Source organism: Cryptotermes secundus, unplaced genomic scaffold (genome assembly GCF_002891405.2).
Source record: "Cryptotermes secundus unplaced genomic scaffold, Csec_1.0 scaffold318, whole genome shotgun sequence".
Taxonomy (NCBI): Eukaryota; Metazoa; Arthropoda; class Insecta; order Blattodea; family Kalotermitidae; genus Cryptotermes; species Cryptotermes secundus.
Window position 1 is genome coordinate 2,780,002 of NW_019730108.1, and position 26,194 is coordinate 2,806,195.

General features: G+C 40.9%; 2 protein-coding genes across 7 annotated transcripts in view; both read right to left on the reverse strand.

Annotated features, from left to right (window-relative positions):
• LOC111866089 (protein misato homolog 1) overlaps positions 1 to 2,604 on the reverse strand; it is a 40,381-nt gene extending 37,777 nt beyond the window's left edge. Inside the window, exon 1 of one of the 5 annotated variants that reach the window (XM_023854668.2) lies at positions 2,509 to 2,604. Coding sequence is in view for 3 of the 5 variants with exons in the window: in XM_023854664.2 (XP_023710432.1) it covers positions 2,173 to 2,253 (81 nt within the window). In the remaining 2 variants the exon portion in view is untranslated. The other 4 variants (XM_023854666.2, XM_023854664.2, XM_023854667.2 and 1 more) reach the window with 4 other exon arrangements.
• A 3,000-nt stretch (positions 2,605 to 5,604) lies between these two features.
• The window catches only part of LOC111866109 (ubiquitin-conjugating enzyme E2 R2), a 44,733-nt gene continuing 24,143 nt past the window's right edge, over positions 5,605 to 26,194 (reverse strand). For both annotated transcript variants that reach the window (XM_023854705.2, XM_023854706.2), the window contains 3 exons: positions 10,310 to 10,407; positions 10,074 to 10,208; positions 5,605 to 6,345 (listed from right to left, as the gene is read on the reverse strand). In XM_023854705.2, the coding sequence (XP_023710473.1) occupies positions 6,117 to 6,345; positions 10,074 to 10,208; positions 10,310 to 10,407 (462 nt within the window). In that variant the 3' untranslated portion in view covers positions 5,605 to 6,116. The remainder of the gene's footprint in view (positions 6,346 to 10,073; positions 10,209 to 10,309; positions 10,408 to 26,194) is intronic.

Sequence of the window (26,194 nt, forward strand, 5' to 3'; positions counted from 1 at the left end):
TTTTTATTTGTTATCTTAAAAACCAGGACGATGGATAAAGTCCAAAAACCCAACATATCAGTGTGTTATACACCATCGTCAGAATCCTATAGTAACTACTTCAGTTGCTGGTTGTATCTTTTATAATAAATTACCTAATACTATAAAACAACTTGAAAATAAAAACCAGTTTATATGGGAACTGAAGAATTTACTCATTAATGGGTGTTACTACTCAACTGAAGACTATATGAATGATAAATTCTTAAATACTGGATAATGATACATGCTTGATGTAAACAATCATTACATGTTTTGTTAGTTTACTAGTAAAGAATTTATTGTATTTTTGCTAATTTTATAATTTATATCATGTGACATGTCCTACATCAATGTAATCTGATCTATAGGATGAATAAACATGAATGAATGTATGAATGCAAAAGATCTGATCTGTAATTGATCTGTTACATTGAAACCCACATTGATGATGCCCAATAATTTCATCTAGCACATGTTTTAAATATCAGTTACAAGCACACAGTACACTTTTTTTTTTCAATTAAAATACCATATTTTCCTAAACATACAGTCAAGAGTTAAATTTGAATTTCCAGAAAATATAACTCTGCTGAATATATTGGTGCAGGAAGTCACTGGAAAGGGTATTTTAACAGCTTTGAAATAAACATAAAAAGAACTCTCTCACCATTAGGGCAGAAGTTAAGACACTTTTTTCCTGGCAACATGTGTGCAAAAGATATAATTTGTTTCCCCCCACCACTCTGTACGTCTGCTCTCAAAATTTTATTGGCATTATAGAAGTAACATTTGGTAGGATTATTCATAATCATTAGGACTATAACCTAACAATGAATCATTCCATTCTGTGGGAGCTGGGTGGGTCATGTCTCTTCTGTGAACTGATATGGACTGAGCCTTTTATGTTCAGTGATATACAAAATAGTGTTTTCTATTTGAGTACCATATGGTCTTATCACGCTTTCAAAGTTAAATATTTATGTTCACATGACTGCACACACACCTCTTAATTACCATTGCAGAACACAAAAAGGCAATACCTGTTTCATTTGTGCTTACTGAACAAAAACACAAACCTCCACAAAATTTGGACTTGATACAAAAATATAAGCATCTAGTACCAGCAAAATTAATTGCTTCAATTTCATATATTTATCTACACAATTACCATCATTCATAATCATCTTATCTCATTTGTTACTTCTTTCTTTGTGTGCTACATAACCCTAGAACATACTCTTACATCTATTAATCTCCAAAGGAACACATTTTTCTCCTGATGAATCACAATATCAAACACAAAGGAACCATATACTGGCACAAAATGCAAAAGTGAGGGGAAAAAGAAAAGAATAAACTTCTCACGGGAATGTTGTGTTGTGAACAATCAAATCCAGGTTCGCCAGAACTCACATTCACACAATGTGGCTGTTTTATCAAAAAGTGAAATTCAAAATCATTCCAAATCAGTGTTTTAATGTATCATTTATCAAAATTCAAACCATACATTCAAGTTAATACAAAAACATTCTGCAACATAACGCTAGTACATATACACCTAAAATTAAAAAATGCTTCAATTAAATATAATTTTGAAATGTTTAGACAAATGTTGTAGATTTGTAACGCATCATGTCGAGATTAGAGCTTCTACTCATCTACAACAAACAAAGAGGACTGTGATAAATATGGCATCCAGCATTCATGTGGAACACGAAATTCATGTAAAACTTTCATACAATGATCAGTTGCAACACCTGAGCCCAGTAGCAGAATATTAGAACGAGTATTAAAGAAAATGGTTGTGAATATTAACGGGATTCAGACGGCTTCGAAACAGGCCTTCAAGATAACGACAATAAACATTCGAATACAACACAAAAATTGTTGGCAGGGTGCAGATTATTGAAGTCTTCTGGCCTAGTTAATGCTTCAATTAATTTTGTCATTTATGGTAGAATTATATGGTTGTGAATAATGAACTGGCAGGGATATGTTAGGAAATGATCGGGATATAGATCATCATTGTTCCGTTTCTAAAACTCTGGTGTACAAACATGCGAATATAAAAAGTGACAGTGCATTTACGTCCGTCAGTCCTTTCCTTCTTCGGCCTGAGGGTTATAAACGAGTAAAATTTGTTACTGAAACCTGTAAATTCCACCAGTGTGCGCCGATGAAATTCGAATAACAACCAAACTGTAGGGAAACGATTTCCCTTCCAGAAGCCATTAGATCACCAAGTCAATGTAATTTCAGTACAGCCGAAGAATAAACCAACTCTTCTAGCCGAAGGTCTTATCAAGTTGTTCACTTGGGTAGACGACATTGATTGTATAAACCATCTACTATGCACACGCCCCACATCATGTTTGTACGCTCGTTACACGAAACACAAAACTTACATTCTTTAAATTACAATAAGAAAAATTAGGAACGTATGAGCAAAAAGAAAATGCTGAGATGATCATGGCCTTTGAGTTGTACCGCTGTGTTCGGAGAAATCCCGACGATCCCCACGTTTCCACGGAACGTAACGCCCCCACTTAGAGAGTCGAAGAGTAAGCAAAGCAAGAACCAGTGTTAAGCAAGCAGCAAGCACTAATACAAAATTTGATTTGAAAGTCTCAGGCGGTCTCAAGATCCTCAAGATGCTCAAGATTACACTCTTCTATGTCACCACGGCATGTACTTAGTTACGAATTCTTCGATGTTCCACAGGAAAGTACTGCTAGTCCCGGATCATTGAATACTGCGAAGATTTTCATAGATCCTGTCTGCATGTTGTAGGTCGAAAAATAATTGAAGCAAGATGCACAGCTTTACATTCCAAAAGGTCGTACTCTTCGTAAGAACCGCTGTGTGAACTTTAGAATAAAATAGTATTTGTACATTTTTTTTAATTTTGTCGCGATCGGCGTCTGATAGTATATCCAGTCCTGCCACGTTGAAGACAAACAGCTCATGGGCAGGGATGAATAAGTATTGCATTGTACACAATGTGCATTAATTTTCTTCAGCATATACGGTCAATGATTTATAACCGCCTACTTATATCGAATTATAGACGGTTTTTATGTTGAAAAAATAAATGTATGTACAAAAAAAGGCCTAGGCAATACCCATCCGACCCTCTATAGCACAGTATTATAAACATATTATTCTGTCATAGGGGTCGCCCTACGTTTTTTGAACATTTCTCTTAACACTAAGAATATGTTATTAATATTTTGTACATATATTTCTTTCTGTTTTTTAAATTAATAATTTTGTTTATGAGGTAACAGGCGCCTTGCACAAGACTTTGACCCTCTAACTTTAAGAGCTCTGTAACTGACATCCGGTATTATTTTTTGCTTTTCTCTACAGTTTACAATCCCAGAAGTTATATTCCTCCGTGTGCAGCCCGTCACCACGTTCCCATTCAGTCGTGGACACAATATTAAATATAATTAAACATGCTTTAAGACTGCACTGACGGTTTATTAACACGAAGTTAAAAAGGGTTCATTTATATCTCCTGGAATCAAAAGTTAAAGTCAAAGTCACATTACAATTGACGGCCAGTCAGTCTATATTGGTGTCGAGCCCCGTCAGCGGCTCTTGACCAGATATTTCTTCTTATGTCCTGTCCTGTCCTGTCTATGTGGGGCGCTCCCTCTGACAAGAGGGCGGGTCTGTCATTTGTCTGCAGAATTAAGTCAAGTGTTACGGTGAGGCCACGCAGAGCGCTACGCTATGTTCGCTACAGCGCGTGGCCACAGAGAAAAAGCTATTGTTTGGTACGAAACTGCTGTCTTGAATGAGATGTTGGCCGATAGTGTGCCGTGGGGGGCAGCGATGATTCCGACTGTTTTTTTGCTTTTGCTGTTACTTTCCTTGTGTAAACGTACAAGGAAGTGGGTGCATGGCGTGAACTTAAGAAGAACAAAGTTTGGTGAAATCCATCGTCTGATAAAGCAGTTACGTGAAGATGAAGTTAAATTTAAAGAATATTTCCGAATGAGTGGGGTTGATGAAAATATTTTAAGTTCTTCACTTATAGACAAAAGAACAATGTTTGTACATGACCTGGTGTATTCAGTTCTCCAGAAATCATGTCCGAGGCATTATCCCGCATGTTCTGGTTCCGATATTCTTCTAACCCTTGGTTCCACAAACTTCCTTATTTCTTCAATTAATTCCTCCAGTGTCATTTTCATCTAAGCGAATACTGCGCTGAATGATACGTAACACGTGTTGTAATCAGAGAAATTACTGAGGCGTGCAGCTGACACCTGGAAGCGAGCCCAGTGCGCATACCCGTCCAGCGCGACGTTTTAAAAATATAGCCGAGAATCAAACACTCTGCGACGCAGCGAATATAGCGTACGTAGCGTACGGAAGTCTGTGTGGCCAGTCACATTGGCAATAAAGGGAGATATTTTTTTGTTTGTATAGCGTACGTCGCGTAAGTAGCGCTCTGTGTGGCCGCACCTTTAGTATGTATAATTATTAACAAGTCACCTGTTATTAACCCAGCGCTGGTGAGGTGGGGTCCCACACACCCCAGACAATCCGTGGACTACATCAACAACACCTTTGGTTTGGTTATAAAACAATGATTTCCGGCTTAGTGTCCTCTCATCTACATTATCATCGTAATGTAATGTGGAAATTGTGATATTTTTTGGCACAAATGAAGCTATGGTGATATTGGGTTGAAGTACAAAAATTGCAAAGAATGGGTGTGGCATTACAGCATCTAAATTGCGATATGTTAGCCCGAATTGTCACAGGGAGTCTTGGGTTCACCATTACCAGCCCAAGACAAAGCGCGGGTCAATGCAGTGGAAACATCCTGTGTCGCCTGCCAATAAGGTGACACCATCATCCAGGAAAGTGATGCTCACAGTTTTCTGGGATCACGAAGGCATACTGCTCACCACATTCCAGCCTCAAGGACAAACTGCAAATGCCAACTACTACTGTAACATCCTCAGGAAACTTCGTAAGGCCATTCAATGGAATCTACCAGGGCTCCTCACCAAAGGCGTGTTGCTCTTGCATGACAACACACGTCCCCATACTGCCAACAAGACAAATGAGATGGGAAGTCCTCAAGCATCCTCCATATAGCCCCTAACTTATTCCAAGCGACTTTCAATTGTTCAGCCCTCTTAAACATCATCTTTTGGCTGAACATTTTCCCAATGATGAAGTTGTGGAGAGGGAAGTCCCGACAGCAGCCCAAACAATTTTATGCTGCTGGTTTTCAGGGGCTTGTGAAATGATGGGACAAGTGCCTCAGTGTACAGGGAGATTATTTTGAGAAATAAAAGCATTTTTCAAATCAGTTCTCTTATTTAAGTTCTATATCCATTTGTAACTTACTTATTTACTTACCCTCATATGTTGATGAAATTTATTTGTGGAAACAAATTGCTGGAGAACCATACAACAGTAGACTGACCACAACACACCTAATGATGGCCCAAGGGACGACACCCAATCAACTCTGAAAACTAAAGGTTTTTTTTTTTTACATATAACATGACTTTGCCACACACAGAGAACGAGGAAGAGTTATTTTGTTTTCAGTCATGAGGGATAGTTTGCCTTTATTGTTTATGTTATAAAATGACATGGTACATTAAATAAAATAACTGAGATGTGTTTCATGTTCTGTGTTACTGCATAATACAACTTCATATTTCACAGTCCATATGATTACTACAGAGGGATGTCTTTGAGACACAGTGTGCAAAGCAACACTACCACATAAATCTACTCACTGAACAATTAAACATAGTATTCACATTTATTAAAATTTTACATTACATTTCCATGTAATTTGAGAATTGTAGTTCGTACGCGGCTCTACAAGTGCTCATACCAGTATGACAACATTTATTGCAGAATTCAATTTGTGTTCCCACAGGCTTGTTTCACTTCCAGCATAGGAAAGAAAAAGGAACACTTTCCTTAACTTCACTCATTCACACACATCTAATCAGAGAATTACATTTGTCTTTCACCGGGATGAAATATAAATGTGCAACATTGTCTCTTATGCACAATTTCCATTTCCTCTCACCAGATGACAGTTACAGCTATCACGACTCTCCATTGCCACTGTCATCTCCATCTTCATAATCTCCATCACCTGAGTCATCATCTTCATCATCTTCGTCATCTAAGTCATAATCATCGTCATAAAAATCTGTCATGTCCACCGAGTGTTCTGGGGGCTTCACCTTAGTTTTGATACAGTAATCTTCCAATGTGAGTGGCACCACAACCCCATCCTTCTCTGCTTCCAGCCTTGCTGCTGAGACCTGTTTCCTGTTAAATGTAATAAAATTAATCGACTAATTTAAGTTTTGTGCAAGCAAGACAGATAACACTTTGGTTCAGAAAACATCACAGGAAAATACACTCAGACGAGTCAAGTTATCTCATTTCAGGCATATCAAAAGAAATAAGTCCATTAATTTGACAGTGATCATCTCAGTATGGTCAATCTCTCACATTACAGCACAACTGGCTGCTAGTCCCATGCATACAGTTACAGCAGTGATTGAGTTGTAACGCCATTTGGAATTGGCCCAATATTTGGAGAAACATGCTGCCTCCACCTTGTTACCTTCTGTTCACCCTTTCATTGGACTACATCTTACTACTGTTTGCCCTTACATTGGGCTCCATTTTATTACCGTTTTTGTTAGCCCTTAGACTGGCTCCAATATTTTTTTGTAATCACTTGCTGTCTCCACTAGTGGCCCAACGCTGACGAGCGCCAATTTCTTATAATCGATCCACTCAGTGAGACTTCAAGCCCCACGTTGGTCATCAATTTACTGTAATTGTCATTTCACCGTTGCTGCGCCAGGTTCTCCTTATACCCATTTTCTTACCACTGTCTGTCGACTTACTTTAACTGTCGTCTCCGGCCGCGGGCTGCTACAAGTGGCGGCGGCTACAGCTGGCTTTACCCTGCTCCACTTATCACCATTTACACACCACTGATCTTTAGGTTAATGAGTTGTAATTTGGACACCAGTAAACTGATACCATTAGTTTACAGATTCATGAAAGGGGTGAAGGATTCAGGAGGAGTTGCTGTGGTGGGTAGCTAATTCTCCAGTAGAGCTAAGATTCTGTTCTCAGGTTGATTGGCAGGGTCTCACTTAGAAAGGGGAGTGGAGAACTCCTGTTATAACACACACACACACGTTGTTACACAAGACACTTTATTCCTATTAGGTTGCTGATGACTGACTTTGAAACACCTGATTATACTTGCTTGTTTAGTTGGATATCACCCTGAATTCAGTCTGAATATCGAACTGTGTTACTGGTTTTCATACATATTTTCGATATGATAAATTCCACTTAACTGGTACTTTAATTTTCCATTTGTAATCACACTTTGGGACACACAGCTTACACTCTGAACACTGTAAGCGTAGTAAGTACACAAATTTTAAGTATTTAATTATAAATTTTGGAGGGATGCAGATTTTGCGTCCGTATGGTTCTTGAATTGGGAAACAACTAATCTATTACAAATTTCGGATTGATGCAGATTTTGCATCCGTATAATTGAGTAGTGAAACAACTAACTAATTTATTACAAATTTCGGAGTGAAGCAGATTTTGCGTCCATATAGTTCTTGAGTCGTGAAACAACTAACTCATTTATTACAAATTTCGGAGTGACGCAGATTGTGCGTCCATATAGTTCTTGAGTCGTGAAACAACTGACTAATTTATTACAAATTTCGGAGTGAAGCAGATTTTGCATCCATATAGATCTTGAGTCGTGAAACAACTAATTTATTACAAATTTCGGAGTGCTGCAGATTTTGCGTCCATATGGTTCTTGAGTCGGGAAACAACTGAATTAGCAGAATGACCTCTTCTCAAAACTCGGAGCCCCCTCGGTCCACAAGTCAACTCCCTAAATTTCGAGGATTGGTCACTTTTGAAAAATAGAAGTACCTCAATTAACTATTCCAATCTGTTTAGGGATTACAGGGAATTTAGGCTCCAAAGACTTAACGTACATCCTGTCACTAGCTTGACAGATGTTAGGCTTGGCTTGGGTTGCGGGAACACCCATCTTTAAGTTACGATGTTCAAAACTGTCACATATTGTATTCTCAAAGGACTCCAACAAGCAAAATTTCATGTAACTTTCTAAGAACCAATGCTGCGGGGGTCCTTCCTGTTTCACTTCGCATCTGCGTTGACCAGTTGTTTTTGTTCTGTCTTTTTCATTCAAGAGTTTGGGCTAAAACTCCTTCCTGAGGGCAAGAAATAGCCTATGGACCTCTTGTCCATTTGCTACATGCTACAAGTAAAACTAATCGAACATGGTAATCAACATGCTACTAAATTAAATCAAGCTGAGGTTGGCAGATTGGTTACAACCTTCAGGGTCAGGAGTAAGAACAGCAACCACCTCCTTCTGCTGGTTTCTTGCTTGTCTTAGTGGTTGACCTTAAAGATGGAGGCAGCAAACATGTTCTTCCAAAATGTTGAGGTTCTCTCTAAACTGCACTGTGTCACAACGCAGAAAACTACACTCTTTAATTGCAACAATAGATTCTGCCACCTTCTGAATATAATTTAAGCTACTAAATATAAGTTTTTGTTAGCAGACAGTGCCGCTTTATTGAAGACATTAATAAAAGAGACACTGTAATATGCAGCACAATTTAAAAAATTGCACTGTGTGCTATACCTCGTTTCATGGTATACTACACATTTAAGAAATACTAACACATTAATGCGTAAGGAACTCTTTTCATATGAACAGCTTATCATTTGATCTGTAGTCAGAGCTACTCAGAGTTCATTGAATGAACCACAAATCTATCAGTCTAGGCTTTATATATGTAAAAATTATGTTAAAATTCCATCAACTTCAGAAGATACAATTTTCTGCATGAAACTGCAACACTGCAAAAACTTGATGTTAGAGTGTCGCCTACACAGGAAATACTTGATCATGAAAGGATCAAAAACAAATCTAGAATGTACCTCATCACCATGTTATAGGGCATAAACGAGGTATAGATTGCCTACCACTATTCCTACACTGTCCTCAATTAACAATGGATACATCCTGGACAAAGCAGATATCTGTTCCACCACTGCAGTAGTTCAGTATTAATGAGATCTGAAGTTCTCACAGTGGTGAATATTAAGATTACTGTCTTCTGGTATGTGAACTATATGAAGTATATGAATGAAGTCTGGTAGATTATTTTATTTATAATGTTGTATTTTAGCATCCTGTTGCACTGATTTTCGTCCATGATATATATACAGTGTCCGTCTTGCAGTGCATCCACTTTTACCTGTCACTTCACAACATGTTTTGGCACCATAGTGCCATCATCAGGTGCTCCATTTACACTAATCTATTGCATTGCATGCCATTATGTCAATGTAAAATTATTTAAAAAGTATTTTAAAATATTCGTCAGTTATAATAAATTTTTTGTATGCTAAAATCTTGTTAAGATATTCGTCTTATCTGTTCCAATTCAAAACCTGCGCATGGTTCCTCCACTATGGGAGTCATTCCTCTTATATGGCGTGTGTATCGTGTCTTGTGATGCGTGTTCCCTTTTTGGCTGCGGGTGTTGTAGGGTGTGGTGGGACTGAGTCCACTGGGTAATGCAGCCACTTCTGGCCTATTGTACCAGCCCCAGATGATAGGTGAGGGTCATTATGGAGCAACTGGAGGAATGAAGATTGGCAGGGGAAACCGAAGTACTCAGAGAAAACCTGCCCCAGCGCCACTTTGTCCACCACAAATCCCACTTGACCAGACCCGGGATTGAACCAGGCCACCATGGTGGGAAGCCAGCGACTGACCACTTGAGCTATGGCGTGGCCTGAGTCTGGTAGACAGTAACAATTTGGAGGAGCCTGTATCCTCCATCTTTATGGCAGAGGAGGCACTCCCCCCAAGATGCACGCACTGGGAACTAATCTAACAAACAATAGGGCACCACATCCAGAAGACTATAATCTTAAAACTCATTCACACTACCTACCGTATTATGTTTTCATACTCTTTATCTTTTCCTTTTGAATCCCTCCAACGTCTGTACATCACTGAGGCATCAACATTCGCAGGACTGAATGTGTTGGGCTCATTTAACAGTGATATCACAGACAACAGAATTGTTCTGAAAACAAAGAAAACAGTTAGTAATATTCAGCTGTAAAATATTTATGAGTGTACTGGTCTTATAGTCAATATGTCAGGAACATATGATCATCAACGTACCTAACATTCTGCGTAGGATTCCACCTTTCACAGGGAAGTTCTCCACTCTGAGGGTCATCAACTGGTGGATGCAGAATCGAAATACACAGATCACCATTCTGTAAAGCAAAGTTACTCTCATCAGACACAGAGGATTAGAGCAAGCAAGCGACAGACACTGTCAATTAGATGTATGCCCTGCGATTACTTTCAGAAGGGACATACAATACAAGAAAGCAAGGTATTGTCTAAAAGCTACTGATCTGCTCCAGAACATCCAGTGCATTAAAAATACAGAAGCAAATTGTTTGAATGTTGGATTTGAAGTTCTGGCAGCAGTGGCTGTCAAGAGTACTATCTTCTGGTACGTAATACCATTTTGAAGGAACATACTGCCTCACCCTTCAGGGTCAAAGAATAAGTGAAGCAAGAAACTAGGAAAGCACAGGTGGCAAACACAGGAATGTAGGGAATTTAAACCTTTAAGGCACAATATTAACTACCAGATTCAACATTAAATAACTCTGTATTTAGCCCAGAGGGCGTATTTTTAATGTTAAATACAATTCTTACAATAACAGCCATTACTTCCACAAACTATGTTAACTGAAATGTCTTTGTAATGGAGATAGTGTGTTTTCTGTGAGGCAAAATGCATTTTTAGTAACATTCACAGGTTTTAAACTGTTACAGGAGTCCGTTTCATAATTAGGCAGGTACATATAAAATGAAGCCCTGTAGGTATGCCTTACAAAACTGGCCATGCCACAACCAGAGGTTCGTAACATAAGCATTATCCAACTGGATATCTATCATATCTATCATAAAGTCACAGAGTGAGATATATAAGTGTAAATCCGAGAATATACAGACAATAGATTTAATTTAAATGTAATGTACTATGAGAGAACATGGGTAAGATGAATATAAGAGTACGTGCATCATGTATTCTGTGCGTATATCGTTGGCTTGTTTGATTTATTGTTTACTTGAATTAAAATATTAAGGTAACATATAGGACATAACTTCTGGCCTATTGTACCAGCTCCAGATGATAGGTGAGGGTGACTGTGGAGCAATTGGTGGAATGAAGATTGGCAGGGAAACCGAAGTACTCGAAGAAAACCTGCTCCAGCGACACTTTGTCCACCACAAATCCCACTTGACCAGACCCGGGACCGAACCCGGGCTGCCGGGATGGGAAGCCAGCGACTAACCGCTTGAGCTATGGCGCAGCCCAAGATGCCAGGTTAATGCAAGCCAGTTTGGTTTCTGTGCCTGCCACACCATGACACTTAATGTACGAGGCTTACGTACCACGTTACATTAAATTTCCACAATAACATGTAGATGGCTGCTGTATTCTTGGATCTTGAAAAAGCCTCTGATACAACATGGCACCTTGGCTTGCTATAAATTATCATAATTAAAATTTTCTATAAGTCCAATCAAACTTATTTTCTCTTTTCTTTGTCAAAAGAAATTCAAAGTCTCGTCGAAGGTGCAATGTCTACACGAAGGGATATATGTACAAAGAAGGATGCCACAAGGTTCTGTCCTGTCCCCCACATTGTACAGTATGTATATAAATGACATGCCACAACACCTGGTATTTAGACCTATGTGGAGGCGGGGTTGAATACATCCACCATGACCCTGCGAGTCGTAGGAGGCGACGAAAAGGGAAGTCTCAAATCTGAGACAGTAAAATATGGTCATGAATCCCAAGGGACTCGGACCCAAAAAAGATTGCGCTGGCAAGGCCCAGCACCATATACAAAATACATACCCATCCTATCGTCAGGGAGGGCGCCCCACGAAAACAAGACTGTAACTGTCAAACAGCAATAAATATCTGGTCGTGAGCCACAGATGGGGCTTGACACCAGGACTTACTGACTGACTGACCGTCAGTCGCAATGTGACTTGACCTGGTATTTACTAGGTCTCTTTGGTGATGACACCCGTATAAATGGGACAGACAGAAGGCTGTAGTGAGGTATCAGTGCTATTAAGATGTGGTGTAAGCGCTGGAACATGCTGGACCTCGGGTTACTTTCGACAGTTTCCTTAACTTCCGCTTGTGTTTTAACAGACTCTCCAGACCAGGTCTGTGAGCCTAAGTTAGAGTTACTTTATGACTGATGGTTTACCGCCAATGACCGCCTCTGTGGTCTAGTGGTCAGAGTTCCCGGCTACAGAGCCAGAGGTCCGAGTTCGATTCCCGGCGCTACCAGATTTTCTGAGGAATGTTAGGTCTGGAACGGGGTCCACTCAGCCTGGTGAGGATAACCGAGGAGCTATTTCAAGGAAATAGCGGCTCCGGTCTAGAAAACAGAAATTAACGGCAGTGAGGATTCGTTGCGCTGACCACGCGACACACTCTATCCGCTAAAGTTGGCACTAACTTCGCCGACAAGCGGCAGCAGCTCGGTCGGTAGAGTTCGTTTGCGAACTAAAACCACGGAGTTTGTTTTTTGTTGTTTACCGCCAATCAGTTCGTCTTGGCGCCACATCTCTTGAGACCCACGACCAGTATTCTTTTTTCAACTCAACATCTGAGGCTATATAGTCCTTATTTAACATCCTCTCTGACGAGACAATTCGACCGTCGTTTACAACTGCTACTCACCCTAGTCGGCGCAGTCATCCTTGGTCCGAGTGCCGCGGGGCTCACGAACATATTTTACGGTCTCAGAATCGAGACTCCCAAAACCTGGAAGGCCAAGTCCCCGTATTTTTATCCCTCACGTACAGAGTGGCCCGGCTATAGCCCCAGAGGGCTGTTGCTGAGTATGGACCGCTTGTTTGTCAAGCCGTTACTTAGCAGCGGACCATCTTTCAGTCATAATGTCGCAATATATACCATTTTTATTAGGGGTTAAGTAAAAATGTTTCGAGCGTGAAAGGGTTCCGGAGCCAAATTAAACCGGGAAACACTGGCTCAAAAGTATGGAGATTGTGTCCATTCGTCGAAACATGAAATTATTGCCACACTGGATCTCACTACCAAAAGCGCCTCTTATTGTTCAAAAGACATGGTGTATCGCGTATCACTCAACATTTGTCAATCATACTGGCGCCTTCCTTCGTTGTAAAAATGCAACCGCCAGCCACACCGGATACATTACGACCCGGGTGCTCTTCTCCAAGATCGTTCAATCCACACAATCGCTTTTAAAGGTCTAAACAACGAAGAGTTTTAGAAGGCTGAACTCTCAAACTATAAGGATTAAGGCGATGGTACGCGTACGTGCCACACTTGCGTTGTAACCCGCATCCCAGATGGTGAAACATGCTCGGTCTGAAAGCTACAGATGAGTAGGCCTATGAAACATGCAGTTTCCTTACGTACTGAGAAGTAACACGCTACGTGGCCTTCATGCCGAATCATGTACAGAATTACGATATCTGTACGCCTCCGGAGTAAAATACGCTTGACTTTGTTTCAACCAATCTCCTAGGCTACGGCGGTTTGGAGGTTAGTTGCTTTCTGCGACTGTTCCATTCTAAATACGGTACGAAAACCTTCACTAAATACACTTCATGGAGACGCACTGACGTTCTGCTTTCAAAACCGTTATTTATAACACAAACGCGTAGATGATGCGCGACAGTTGCGTCCCAAGGAAAGGGTATTTTTACTTCCCAAACGAAGTGCCAAATTAAAGCAGATCTGTGGTAATTGATTCTAAAAACAATGAAGCGTCTGAAGTACAACACCACATAGTAAGAAGGCCTATTCCAGCTGCATTCTTCCATGCAAATGAAATATAAAAATAGCAGCACCAGTAGTAGTACTGGTGGTGGTGGTGGTGGTAGTAGTAGCAGCAGAAGCACCATCAGCAGTAGCGGTAATAGGCTTAATACGGCTTAGGGATCCTTGCCATTTCTGCTAGTCTTTACGCCACCCCATTCAGTTCTTCTCGTAGTCATGACCTCTAGCAGCCCTTCTTTGGTCTTCTTTCCATTCGAATTAATTCCCTATCTTCTTCTCTTCCATTATTGTTTCTTAACCACCCACTATTCTTTCATTAATTATGCATTTTCTCTATTCTTGATAATGTTGCTCTTCTCAACCTGCTTCGAGCTTCAGTTATCTTCTACTGATGTGACCATTTGAATAATAGTACTATTCATTTACTTGCATTCCTGTTCCTGAAACGTACGTGTGTCAAAATCTCTACCCTGAATGTGGAGACCTGGTTCCTCCGAAACGTTGGCACCTATTCACCAAACCAGAAGGCTTCGCATCTGACACGACAGTAACCTTAAAATGTTGACTGTCCAGTCTTAATTATAATAATAAAGTATTAGAATAAAATTCGTTTAATGGTACAAAGCTGTAACTGGTAACACTGCATTAGCAACTTCAGACGTAGTCAGCCTCAGCGGTCATTAGGAATACATGTATCTCTATGGGTTTCAGCTAGTCACGAGTTTTCAGTAGCCGTACCATACGAATGTGAGTTTCAAATTGAAGTTCCACATCCATAATGTATACCTGGTCGATTTCAGACCAAAGTGAGGTTCATAACGGACAGACTGATAAACTCCACGAAGCCCAGTTTTTCTTGAACACCTAACAGTCGCTTAGTTGATCAAGACCTGAAATTCTAAAGTCCGTCACCGTGTTCACAAGATACCGTTACTGGATTCAATCCTGTGCAAGATGCATACTCTCACACTGTATTTCTTTTTCGGCTTTAAGTTTTAATGTAAATGTCAGTCTATCGGGTAGTTCTGCAGAAGGTAGAATAAGATTAGGCTTCATCCAAGTTTATCTAGCACGCACTACGTCATGAACCCGTGGACCGCGAATCAACTGAACCCAACAAGCGTGCAGGTCGATGAGCGCATTGTGCACCGCGCAAGCTAAGGGCAGTGTCATCTCCGGTTTATTTTCGGTAACACAAACGTCACAGCTATATTCTGCGTCGCTTATTCTGAAACTGCAATTCCGCTCGTCATTCTGCGAATTCGCTTTAAAACTGCGGCTACTCAGAAAATGAGTCTAGCCACCGACTTTCACACGCATCATATCGATGAATTTGTAACTGATGCTCCATTCCAAACCCAGCAACATTTTCAGAACCCGAACACATGCATGTGTGTGTCGGAACACAATCTGGGAGCTGAGGTTCTCACGGTTGCGAATATTAAGGTTATCGTCTCCTGGGCTATAACGCAGTGTAGCCTGGTAAGCAGGTACCAATGCTGCCTCCATCTTCAAGGTCGACTGGGGAGTGGTACGTAATGTGAAAGAACACTGGGGCCGAGGCTGTAAGGCAGCCAAGGGGTACTAATGGCCCTGAATAGGGCCGTTTTCTCAATGCGTTCCGCTCCTCAGTTCTCGTGAGCGTACCCAGTAGGCAATGACAATCCATGTTCTTCAGTTTACTTTTGTCCTGATATGACCGTTTCCTCTCTTCGAATGAACATAATTAGTAGGAACTCACCAACCATATTTATCAACTAACTCTTCCCTTTGGTGCGCACTTTACTCATATATCGTTCACGTTCCATTCCTTCAATATGACTAATCATCCTTCTATTGCGAACTGAGTTTAAAAATACCGAAACTGTATCTTACTTCGTTGCCTACCCATGAACTTCACTTCTCTAACAATTAACGCATGTTAATGTCTGTTTTCTTGTGTGGCACAACAGACCAATGACGTCCAACGCCTCGCGGTTTCCGGAATTTTATTTGACATTCTGTAGGACCCCTCGATATGGGATCGGTCCGTTGCAAAGCTTCTACGCGTATTTACACAGGGCAATAACAAACATAGAAGAAGACACACATCCATGCTCCGAGTGGGATTATAACCAATGATACCTGTATTCGAAGGGCCGAGGAAAACACGCGCCTTATTAGTTCTGAATTTTGAATTCAGTTTTTACTCAAATTTGTGCCCGCTATTGAGTCTAATATAAAATTGTGGGGAGAATCGCCTGCTTTCCTTTGATACGACATGGACCGTATAGAAACCAAAGGCTCCAACAATTCTTCGTTGCCACGAGAACGTCTTTACCGAGTTGTTACCTAGCAATGATAGGGAGATACACAGACAGTCCAACAGACACACGTGTCCAACAATTTTTTAATTGTTTCGTGTATTTGTTGCTGCGTGAACTTGTTTACCAAGTCGTTGTCTAGCAATGAAAGGAGGGATGCGCTCCGGTGCCATGACATACATGCCAAGTTTCATAAAGATTGCTTCAGGCATGCAAAATTTAATGGGGGGATTTACAGACATGCAGATGTCATGGGGATCGCATAAGCATACTTTCCTTCTTTAAAAATAAGGAAAGCAGGTTAATGATACATATATATAAATTTAATTTGTATTCTTGCCAATATGACTGTTAGGTGGGTCCCCTGTCACCAGGGCACGGCGCGTTCACAAGTTGCGGATGGAGGAGACTGCCTCAAGATATGGGGGGTAGCTGCGAATATAATGAATATGCAGTCGTGGGAAGTCGACAAGGGGTGATCCTTCAACCTGGGGGTTGGAAGTTGGGCTAACAACTCACAGTAAAAATTAAGCTTGTTACGAAAGATCACAAAAAGCCTCGGACCTGGACGGATTCCTTGGATAAACGACCTAAGCGAAAGAAAATGGGCATGAGATTCGGTACTTGGAATGTTGGAAGTATGTATAGGGTAGTTTCGCTATGGGCAGTGACGGAAGAAATCTGAAAATATAAGTTAGATTTAGTGGGAGTACAGGAGGTCAGACGGGACGGAGGTTGCACTGAATCAGAATGCGAATATACATTCCTCTGTGGAAAGGAGAATGAGAATCAAGAATTAGGTACAGGTTTTTTGGGACGCAAGAGAATCGTATCAGCTGTTAAGTGAGTTGAGTTTGTAATAGGATGTCGTACGATATCATCATTCTGAATGTTCATGTCCCAACGATAAAACTAATGATATGAAGGACAGGTTCTACGAAAAACTACTAAGTGTTCTTTGTGCAGGTTTAATAGATGTTTAGTGAACTTCTCAGAACGTCCTGTCCGCTGACACTGTGCTATCCCCCCGCAAACTGAAGGGCATTCATTCGGCGATCACTTGATCAGTGAGTCAGTTGTTACGCCATCGAGTGTCACAGAAGCTTCTATCTATTGTGCTCTGTTCTGTGTCTTTATGGCTCGTGTGAGATACAATTTTGAACAAAGAGTTTCATTTATGATTGTTAAAAAAACTCAACAAATCGTGGAGGAGAAAATTTCGCCGTAAATTTCCCGACACATGTCCATCTGGAGATACAATTTCCAGATCAGTGAACGAAGTTCGAACCAACGGTATGTTAATAGGCAGCAGTTAAAAAGAAATCGTGTTTTAACTGAGGGAAACTTAATAACATCGGTCATAGATTAGAAAATTCTCCTCGAAAAATTTTGCGGCGACTAGCACAACAAAGTTGTGTTTCTGTAGGAAGTGCGTGGAAAGCAACTAAATACTTGCATATTCATCCGTATAAAATTACTGTACCTGAAATTAAACCTGTGAATTATGAAAAAGAGTGACGTTTCGTAATTTGTTTATCAATCATGTGCATGACGGACTTGTTGATCCTAAGCTGACATTTTTCACAGATGAGGCTAATTATAATCTCTCGGGATATGTTAACTCACAAAACAACAGGCATTGGAGCAGTGAAAATTCTCATGTCCTAATTCAACTTCTGCTTTACGAGCAAAAGACAGAAGTATGGTGTGTGATTAGCGCAAGCCTTATCACTGGTCAGATATTTTATGAAGGACTTCTTGATGCTCAACTATACATTAATGAAATACCCAATTCATTTTTCGTTAATTTGGCACCTGCCGAAGAACGATTCGGTTATTTTATGCAGGTCGGCGCGACTCCACACACAGCTAACGAAACTATCGAAGCATTACGCGGTGTGTTTGGGGAATCAATTAAGAGGATAGAATTATTAGCAAGGTTTCTTGGCCTCCTAGATCCCCAGATCTAACCCCACACTTTTTTATTTGTGGGCAAAACTCAAAAGTGTTATGTATGCCAACAATCCACATGACCTGGAGGCTCTAAAACAGAATTTCCGTGAAACAATTTATAACATTCAGCAACGTGAATTGCAGCAAGTTTCCCGAAATCTGTTTGAAAGAATTCAGACATGTCTCGCAGCAGAGGGCAGTCATTCTGAACATCTTCTGTGATGGTGAGTACAATAATTACTATATTTGTTTAGTAAATAACGAAAGAAGTAAAGCTGTAGCGGCCGCGCGGCAAGTGGCCCATCGCAGGAAGTTGCCGATGGTAAAATCAGTGTCCAATCAGCCTGCACGCTGAACACAGTGTACAACATGTATTCGATAAATTCCCTAAATACCACATGAAAATTTTGTTACATTTCAATGCCAAAGTGGGTAGGGAAGACATCTGCAAACCGACATTTGGGAATGAGAGTTTACACGAAATTAGTAACGATAATGGAGTTAGAGTAGTAAACTTTGCCACATCAAAAAACCTTATTGTCAAAAGTACAAGTTCCCACACAGTAACATGGTCAGGGCACGAATGGAGGAAGAGGAATTCATATAGGATATTGGTGGGACAGCCGGAAGGAGAATATGGAGAATATTAAAATGTATCTTACAGAGATAGGATGGGATGGTTTGGACTGATGTAGATCAGGACAGGGACCAGTGGAGGGCTCTTGTGAACATGGTAATGCACCATCGGGTTCCATAAAACGCTGGGAAGTTCTTGAGTTACTGCACAACTGGCGGCTTCTCGAGACGGGCTCAATTCCGTCAGTGGGTGAGAGAGACAGAGAGAGTGATTCTTGTCAATATGTGTGGTAACCCGGGATTTAAGAGATGTATGGTGCAGTTTATGGATGTGATTTGAATTATCTATAGCAGTATTTTATTCTCCTCTGAACAGCACGAGCAAATTTCAATTTATTAATTTGACTTATATTCCTTAACGTTTTAACTGCCGTATATTTTGACAAGTATTAATAAGAAAGCCGGTCACGGTAGCCGAGCGGTCTAAGGCATGCACTGTCTTCGCTCGCTCGGAAGCCGGGATCGTGAGTTCGAATCCCACTCAGGGCATGGATGTTTGTGTGCGTTTTTCTGTTTGTCTACAGGTAGAGGCCTTGCGACGAGCTGATCACTCGCCCAAGGAGTCCTACCGTATGTGTAAGATCTAGAAAAACCGAAAAGTGAACGGAGTTCATGGAGGTAGGATCATAACCCGGGTTAGAAATGGCTACTTCTAGTGCAGGCTAACTACGATGCTGTTCACATGGATGTTACTCGCTCCCTGAAACAGATTCTTTCTTCTTCAACGCACATGTTGTGCATGTAACTACCATATTTTTAACCGGAACGTCTCTGCGGTCTAAGTCTGTGTCTTCAGGAAATGGAAAGCGGAACTAACAGAGGATGTAGACTTCAGAATGATGAGGTTTATTTATAATTTATAATGTTATAATATAACATAGGGGTGGAGCCGGGGCATCGTAGTCGGTATAGCGACTGGCTACAGGCTGGACGACCGACGAGTGGAAGTTCAAGTCATGGTACGGTCAAGAGTTCTCTCTTCTCCAAATCGTCCAGACCGGCTCTGGGATCCACCCAACCTCCCATCCAATGGGTACCGGGGGCTCTTTCCCCAGGGGTAAAGCGACAGGTGCATGAAGCTGACCATTCAACTCCAGCTAGTGCCGAAGTCAAGGAAATATGGATCTATACATCTACTCCCCCATACGCTTTCATGGTGTAGTGCTTAAATTCGTTGAGCACAGAAGCAACTTTTAATACTGGGGTGACAAAATCAAGCATGATAGTACGGGCTGTTCATGTAACAAACACGGGGGATGAGAAATGCATATGCATGATTTTTCACTTCTGGGATCTAACTATGTGTACTCCGCTGAAAGTCAACCGACGTTTCGGAGGAACATTTTGTCTCCATCTTTAGGGTTGAAAAATACGCCAAACAAGAAACCAGCATGAAACATATAACAAGCACAGCTCTACGGCACGTCCCTCCGAAACGTCAGTTGACTTTCAACGGACTACATGGCGTTATATCCCAGAAGATAGTACTCTTCGTGAAATGCATACTTCGACTGTGGTGGTAACGCTCTAGACTCATATTTCAGAAATGTACGGGTCGAATCTCAATCGGAATACTAGCTATATTGACTAAGGTCTTTCGTAGGTTTCCTCAGTCAATCCAGGCAAATGCCGGAAGATAACTCTCATTAGGTTCCGAACGCTTCCTTCCAAATTATTTCAAATTCGTCATTTGTCCATCATCCGATCAGCCTATACAGGGCGATTTATAACTTAATGACCTAACTTGGGAGCCTGATATCATTCCCTGTCTGAAATGCCAATGAATGTAGGCCCAATTCTTAACGATTACGGATTTATCATTGACGGAATGTTGGTAAATATCCTGGCTCGTCTGTGAATCGGGCGCAGAGCTATTATCAGTTCGTCAGGATTGTTCTTTATACCGGTTGCAGCAACACAAATGCGGTGCAGCAACGTATCTCTCATGTTTCCACTTTTTGCTGATACACTATATCTTTCATGCTCAGTTCTCGAGATCTGACTGGGCAATGGACCACAACGAAAGATCCACCAACCTGGGAGCCGATGATCGAATACTCTTTTCACTGCACGACTGACGCTCCGTTGAGTACAAAATGTGTACGCAGTCATGTTTTCAAAAGTACAACTTCCACCAGGCCCGATAGTTCATTCTGCAAAAACTGCACATATTGTAAATGCCACATGACAAACTCTGAGGATTATTGGGCCAGGCGGCTGATTGTGGAGCATATAACACCACACATTTACAGAGAATCAATGTTGAAAATTGGTTTACACAGAACCATGAGGATCACTTGTGGCCATAAATGTGAGTTGCGAATCTTGATGAGCCAGTCGGGAGTAAAACTGAGATTCGCCACAGGAAAAATTCTTGAATTTCAAACACCTAATATTCTGTATTTACTGATAATGGGATCTACGTTAACATGGTACTTCTGAGTGGGAAGGACCTCAGGCCCTCCTGAAATAAAGGCATTAGGTCGTTAATCGCTCTGTATGGTCTAGCTGCTGAAACTTTTAAATACCCCCACCCCTCCCAATTACAAATTTTCATTCAGGTAGAAAGTAAACGCTTTACAATGGATTAACCTCTCACCTAAGAAGGCCTACCGCTTTTCTGCGAACTATCGCTACAGGCGGGATGGAATTTTGGTATGTTTAATAACCCCCCGCCAACTGCACAGATTACATCAAGTCTGTATTATTATAAATGAATTATAAAGGATGTGAAGGAATCAGTAGTGGTCAATTTTTAGGTTATTAGTGGAGGGAATGAGCCATATCAGAAAATTATTCATAACATCCTACCTTCCGGAGTTCTCCGCTAAGCGCAACATTAGGCGATGGAATGATCACTCAACCAGAATTTAGAGAGAACGAAGCTCAAATCGGGCTGTAGCCCAAATAATACAGAAGCGGTTATAACGAGATTCTCGATGAAACCATGTCATTAATTAACCGAGAGGCATTGAACTTGGTATTTTGATATGTCAGTGGTGAGGGGGTTCTGGAGCCTAGCTGGTTTGGGCTAACAGTACTTAATCTACAAACTGTTCTTGACATGTTTTATTTCTTAGCTCATTTAATGTAACTCTGAGACGTATGACACCGACCATAATAGAAAAGAACTTTATGAAGCACGCATACATAATGAAGATGTATGTGGGGTGGAAATATAGCGCCACATATCCTTAATTTCGACACTAGATGAAGGTGAGTGGTCAGATTTACGTCCCTGCGACATTACTTCCAGGAAGGAGGCTCCCAGTACCAATGGAATAGGACGGTACGTGGATTCGAGTCGTTCTCGACGCGGTGATAAACAGACAAAAATCCTATTTATGGCGGGAATTGAATCCCGCTCGTCCAGCCCATAGCCTTGTCATTGCACTACGCCTCTTGGGCTCAGGAAAGAATCCAACAGACTTTTGGGAAGTGACAGACTGATTTATATCGTATCACTCGACGCTGTTCCAACTGCACTTCAGCGTCGAGTGATACAGGCTGAGGAAAATAATAACATATCCAATACTACATTGTAGCATCGGAAACTTGGAATTAATTTGACATACATATTCTTAACCTCTCACACTTAACAGCTTCAAATATTCTGAAAACATATTAAGTTATTTCGTTGTAATAGTTATCAACTTGAGGCAAATCTTCTATTATTACATGAAATGTTGCACTGGTATGGATCCATATCGACAGTTCAATAACTAAAAGCATTCTTATATTAACTGCCTGATGACAGTCTTGTACGACGGAAATATGTAGCAGAAATAAAAGGTATAAAAAAGGTATAATTGTAAAATATTAAAAACGAGTATATTTGTTGTGTGACGATTAATCTAATTCCTATATATATGATAATGCATCTCCTTGTTTTCGAACATTCTGGATAGGAAAATTATCAGAGAAAGGTTTAGCTATATGGACTTCACCATACGTTCCGTTTAAACAGATTTTAATCAGCCTAACCAGTTTCGTGGGTATCCCAAACTCTATGAGAATACTGTACAATACTTCCCTCCTAAATGAATCATAGGCTATCTTGAAGTTTCTGAATAGTCGATGCACTGCCTCATTGTACTCCCATATTTTCTCCAGTATTTGGTAAATGCAAAAGATCCTATCAGTGGTTGATCTGTCACATCAAAACCCACACTGATGATCCCCAATAATTTCATCTACGTAGGTCAGTCAAAAAGTTCCCGGAATTCCCCTGCAGGCGGAGAACGAGCGATAAGTTAGCGCCCACACTGTTGTGGTGGGAAGCTCAGCATGTCTGCTCGCAGGCGCAACAGGTCTGGATAGGTTTCAGTGTGCAGTGTCGTTACTGTTCCGTTTGAATTAGACGTGAGTGTTGGTCATTCGGCGCAATGTCGCAGTTCGATCATCAAGTTCTTGTGCAAATTGGGAAAATCTGCTTCAGATACGCCATCGGCCCTGCAGCAAGTTTACGGTGATACTGCACTAAAGAAATCCCCAGTTTACGACTGGTTTTCCCGGTTTAAGAATGGGCAGGAGACGTTAGAGGATGACCAGGGCACTGGAAGACCTTCGACATCCAGAACCGAAGAAATGATTGGAAAAGTGCGACAACTGATTCGATGTGCTCGAAGAATGACCATCGCGGAGTTGGAGCAAGAAGTTGGTACTGTTACTGGCCATTTCTACGTGCACGTTTTGCAGAGGTTGCGCGATGCGGTTCGGAGGAAGCGGCGCGACAAGAGGCAGGGGCAGCGGTTTCTGCATCACGATAACGCACCGAGCCACATATCGCTTGTTGTGCGGCAATTCTTCGCCGAGAAAAACATTCCTGTCATCACTCAACCACCGTACTCTCCGGATCTCGCTCCGAGTGACTTTTGGCTGTTCCCTATTCTGAAAATGGGCCTCAAGTGGGACACGATTCGCGACCATGGAGGGCATCAAATCTAATGCGACGGCTGAGCTCCAGAAGATTTCAAAAGAAGCCTTCCACCACTGCTTCCAACAATGGCAGGATCGATGGAGAAAGCGCGTGTGGGCGCAAGGGTCCTACTTTGAAGGTGATTAAGTGCTGCCGTATGCCCTACCATTAGAGTGCTGTACCACCATTCCGGGAACGTTTTGACTGACCCTCGTATACATAGACTAAACCTTGAGAGAAGAATATTGGATAAAATTTTGTATGAAGTTGATAGCAGTGATATACCCCAAAAATTACTAGTCAGTTTTATCGCCTTTCTTCTGACCTAGTGCAATAATAGACTCCTTCCAATGATCAGGAAATTTTTCCTTATGTCAAAAAGAAGTAATTAGCTTATGGATCTTAGAACGTAATATTACACCTCCAGCTTGAATATGTTCTGTCAGAATTTGATCACTACCTGGCGATTTATACCTTTTCAATTTTGTAATAGCACTTTCAACCTCAAAAGGACTAGGATCAGGTACTAACGGCTCAGCTGTATGGGTTTCTATCTGCCTAACTTCACTGACCGTGTGTACATTCAGTAACTGAGAGAAGCAGTTCTTCCATCTATTCAAAATGTTGTGGGAATCTGCAAGCAGATCACCAGTCTCATCCTTTATTAAGTTACTGCTAGGTTGGTATCCCCTCTTGAAGTCATTTATTTCTCTATGCAGGTCTCTAATGTTCTTGTTCTTACTGTTCATTGCAAGCTTATTATTTTTGTCTTTCAGATATTCCCTCTTTTTATTCCTGAAATACAATACCAGCTGGTTTCAAGTCTTATACTGTTCTGATTGTCCCAATTTTTGGGGGTTGGATCCTGTAAGCACTGCAATTTGGCTTCTTTCCTTTGGTATAATAATTCTGAGCATCCCTCATCGAACTATGCCTTATGCTTCTTCAGTACATATCAACCTAGACAGAATTTTTTATATTCTAATGGTCTCCCAAGCTTTATTAACATCCACCTGTTTTAAGTTTTCCAAAGCTGCGAACCTATTTGAGATTTCAATATGATACTGCTCCTTACCTTCTACCTCGTTTAATTTGAGACTGAGATTCTCAATATGAACTCTCTGCGTTCTTTCTTTACTTACTGCCAGTCTTCCCTAACTTTTGCCACCACCAGGTAGTGGCCAGTACCACGATCTGCTGTCCCGAATGACTGGACATCAAGTATACTTGAATGCCGTCTCACATCCTTCAAAATATATTCAATTTTAATATATGTCTTTCCACCAGGAGATGTCCAAGTAAATTTCTGAATGTTACGATGTAGGGACATTGTACTTTTGACTGGAAGATTTTTTGATGTGGCAAAGCTTCCTACTCTAATACCATTATCATTATTGATTTCGTGTAAACTCTCATTCCCAGTTGTTGGTTTGCATATGTCTTCCCTACATACTTTGGCATTGAAATCTCCTAACAAAGTTTACATATGGTACTTCGGGAATTTATGAAATACATGTAGAACCTGTCCTTTATATCATCAATTTTATCTTCTGTTAGGGCATGAAAATTGAGAACGATGATATCACACCAACGACCTCTTAGTATTATGTATGACATCCTATCGCTAATGAAATCTACCCTCTTAACTGCTGATGATTCTCTATGTACAAAAATACCTTGTACCTAATTCATGATGCTCATTCCATTTTCCATAGAAAAATGTATATTCGCATGCTGATTCAATGCCACCTCCTGTACTCCCACTAAATCTAACTTATATTTTGAGATTTCTTCCACCACTGCCCTGAGCGAATCTACCCTATATATACTTCCGACATTCCAAGTACCAAATCTCTTATCCATTTTCTTCCGCATTGGTCGTTTAACCAAGGAATCCGTCCAGGTCCGAGGCTTCTTGTCACCTTTCGTAACAAGCTTATCTTTTAAGGTGAGGAGTTCTTAGTCCCACGCCCAACCCCCAAACTGGAGAACCATCCCTTCTCGACTGTCCGCGACTGTTTTTTCAACATATTCGCAACTACCCTCCTACTTTCCACGCACTGCCCACAGAAACACAACTTTGTTGTGTTAATCGCCGCAAAGTTTTTCCAGGAGAATTTTCTAATCGATAACCATGATATCAAGTTTTCCCTCAGTTAAAACACGATTTCCTTTTTAACGGCTGTCAATGAAAATACTGTTAGTTTGAATTTTGTTCACTGGTCTGGAAATTGTATCTCCAGATGGGCATGTGTTGGGAAATTTACGGCGAAATTTTCTCCTGCGCAATTTGTATGAGTGCTATGGCATGGAAATGAATGTGGAAAAAACAAAAGTAATGAAAATTTCGAGACAACCAACCCCAGTCACAATAAAGA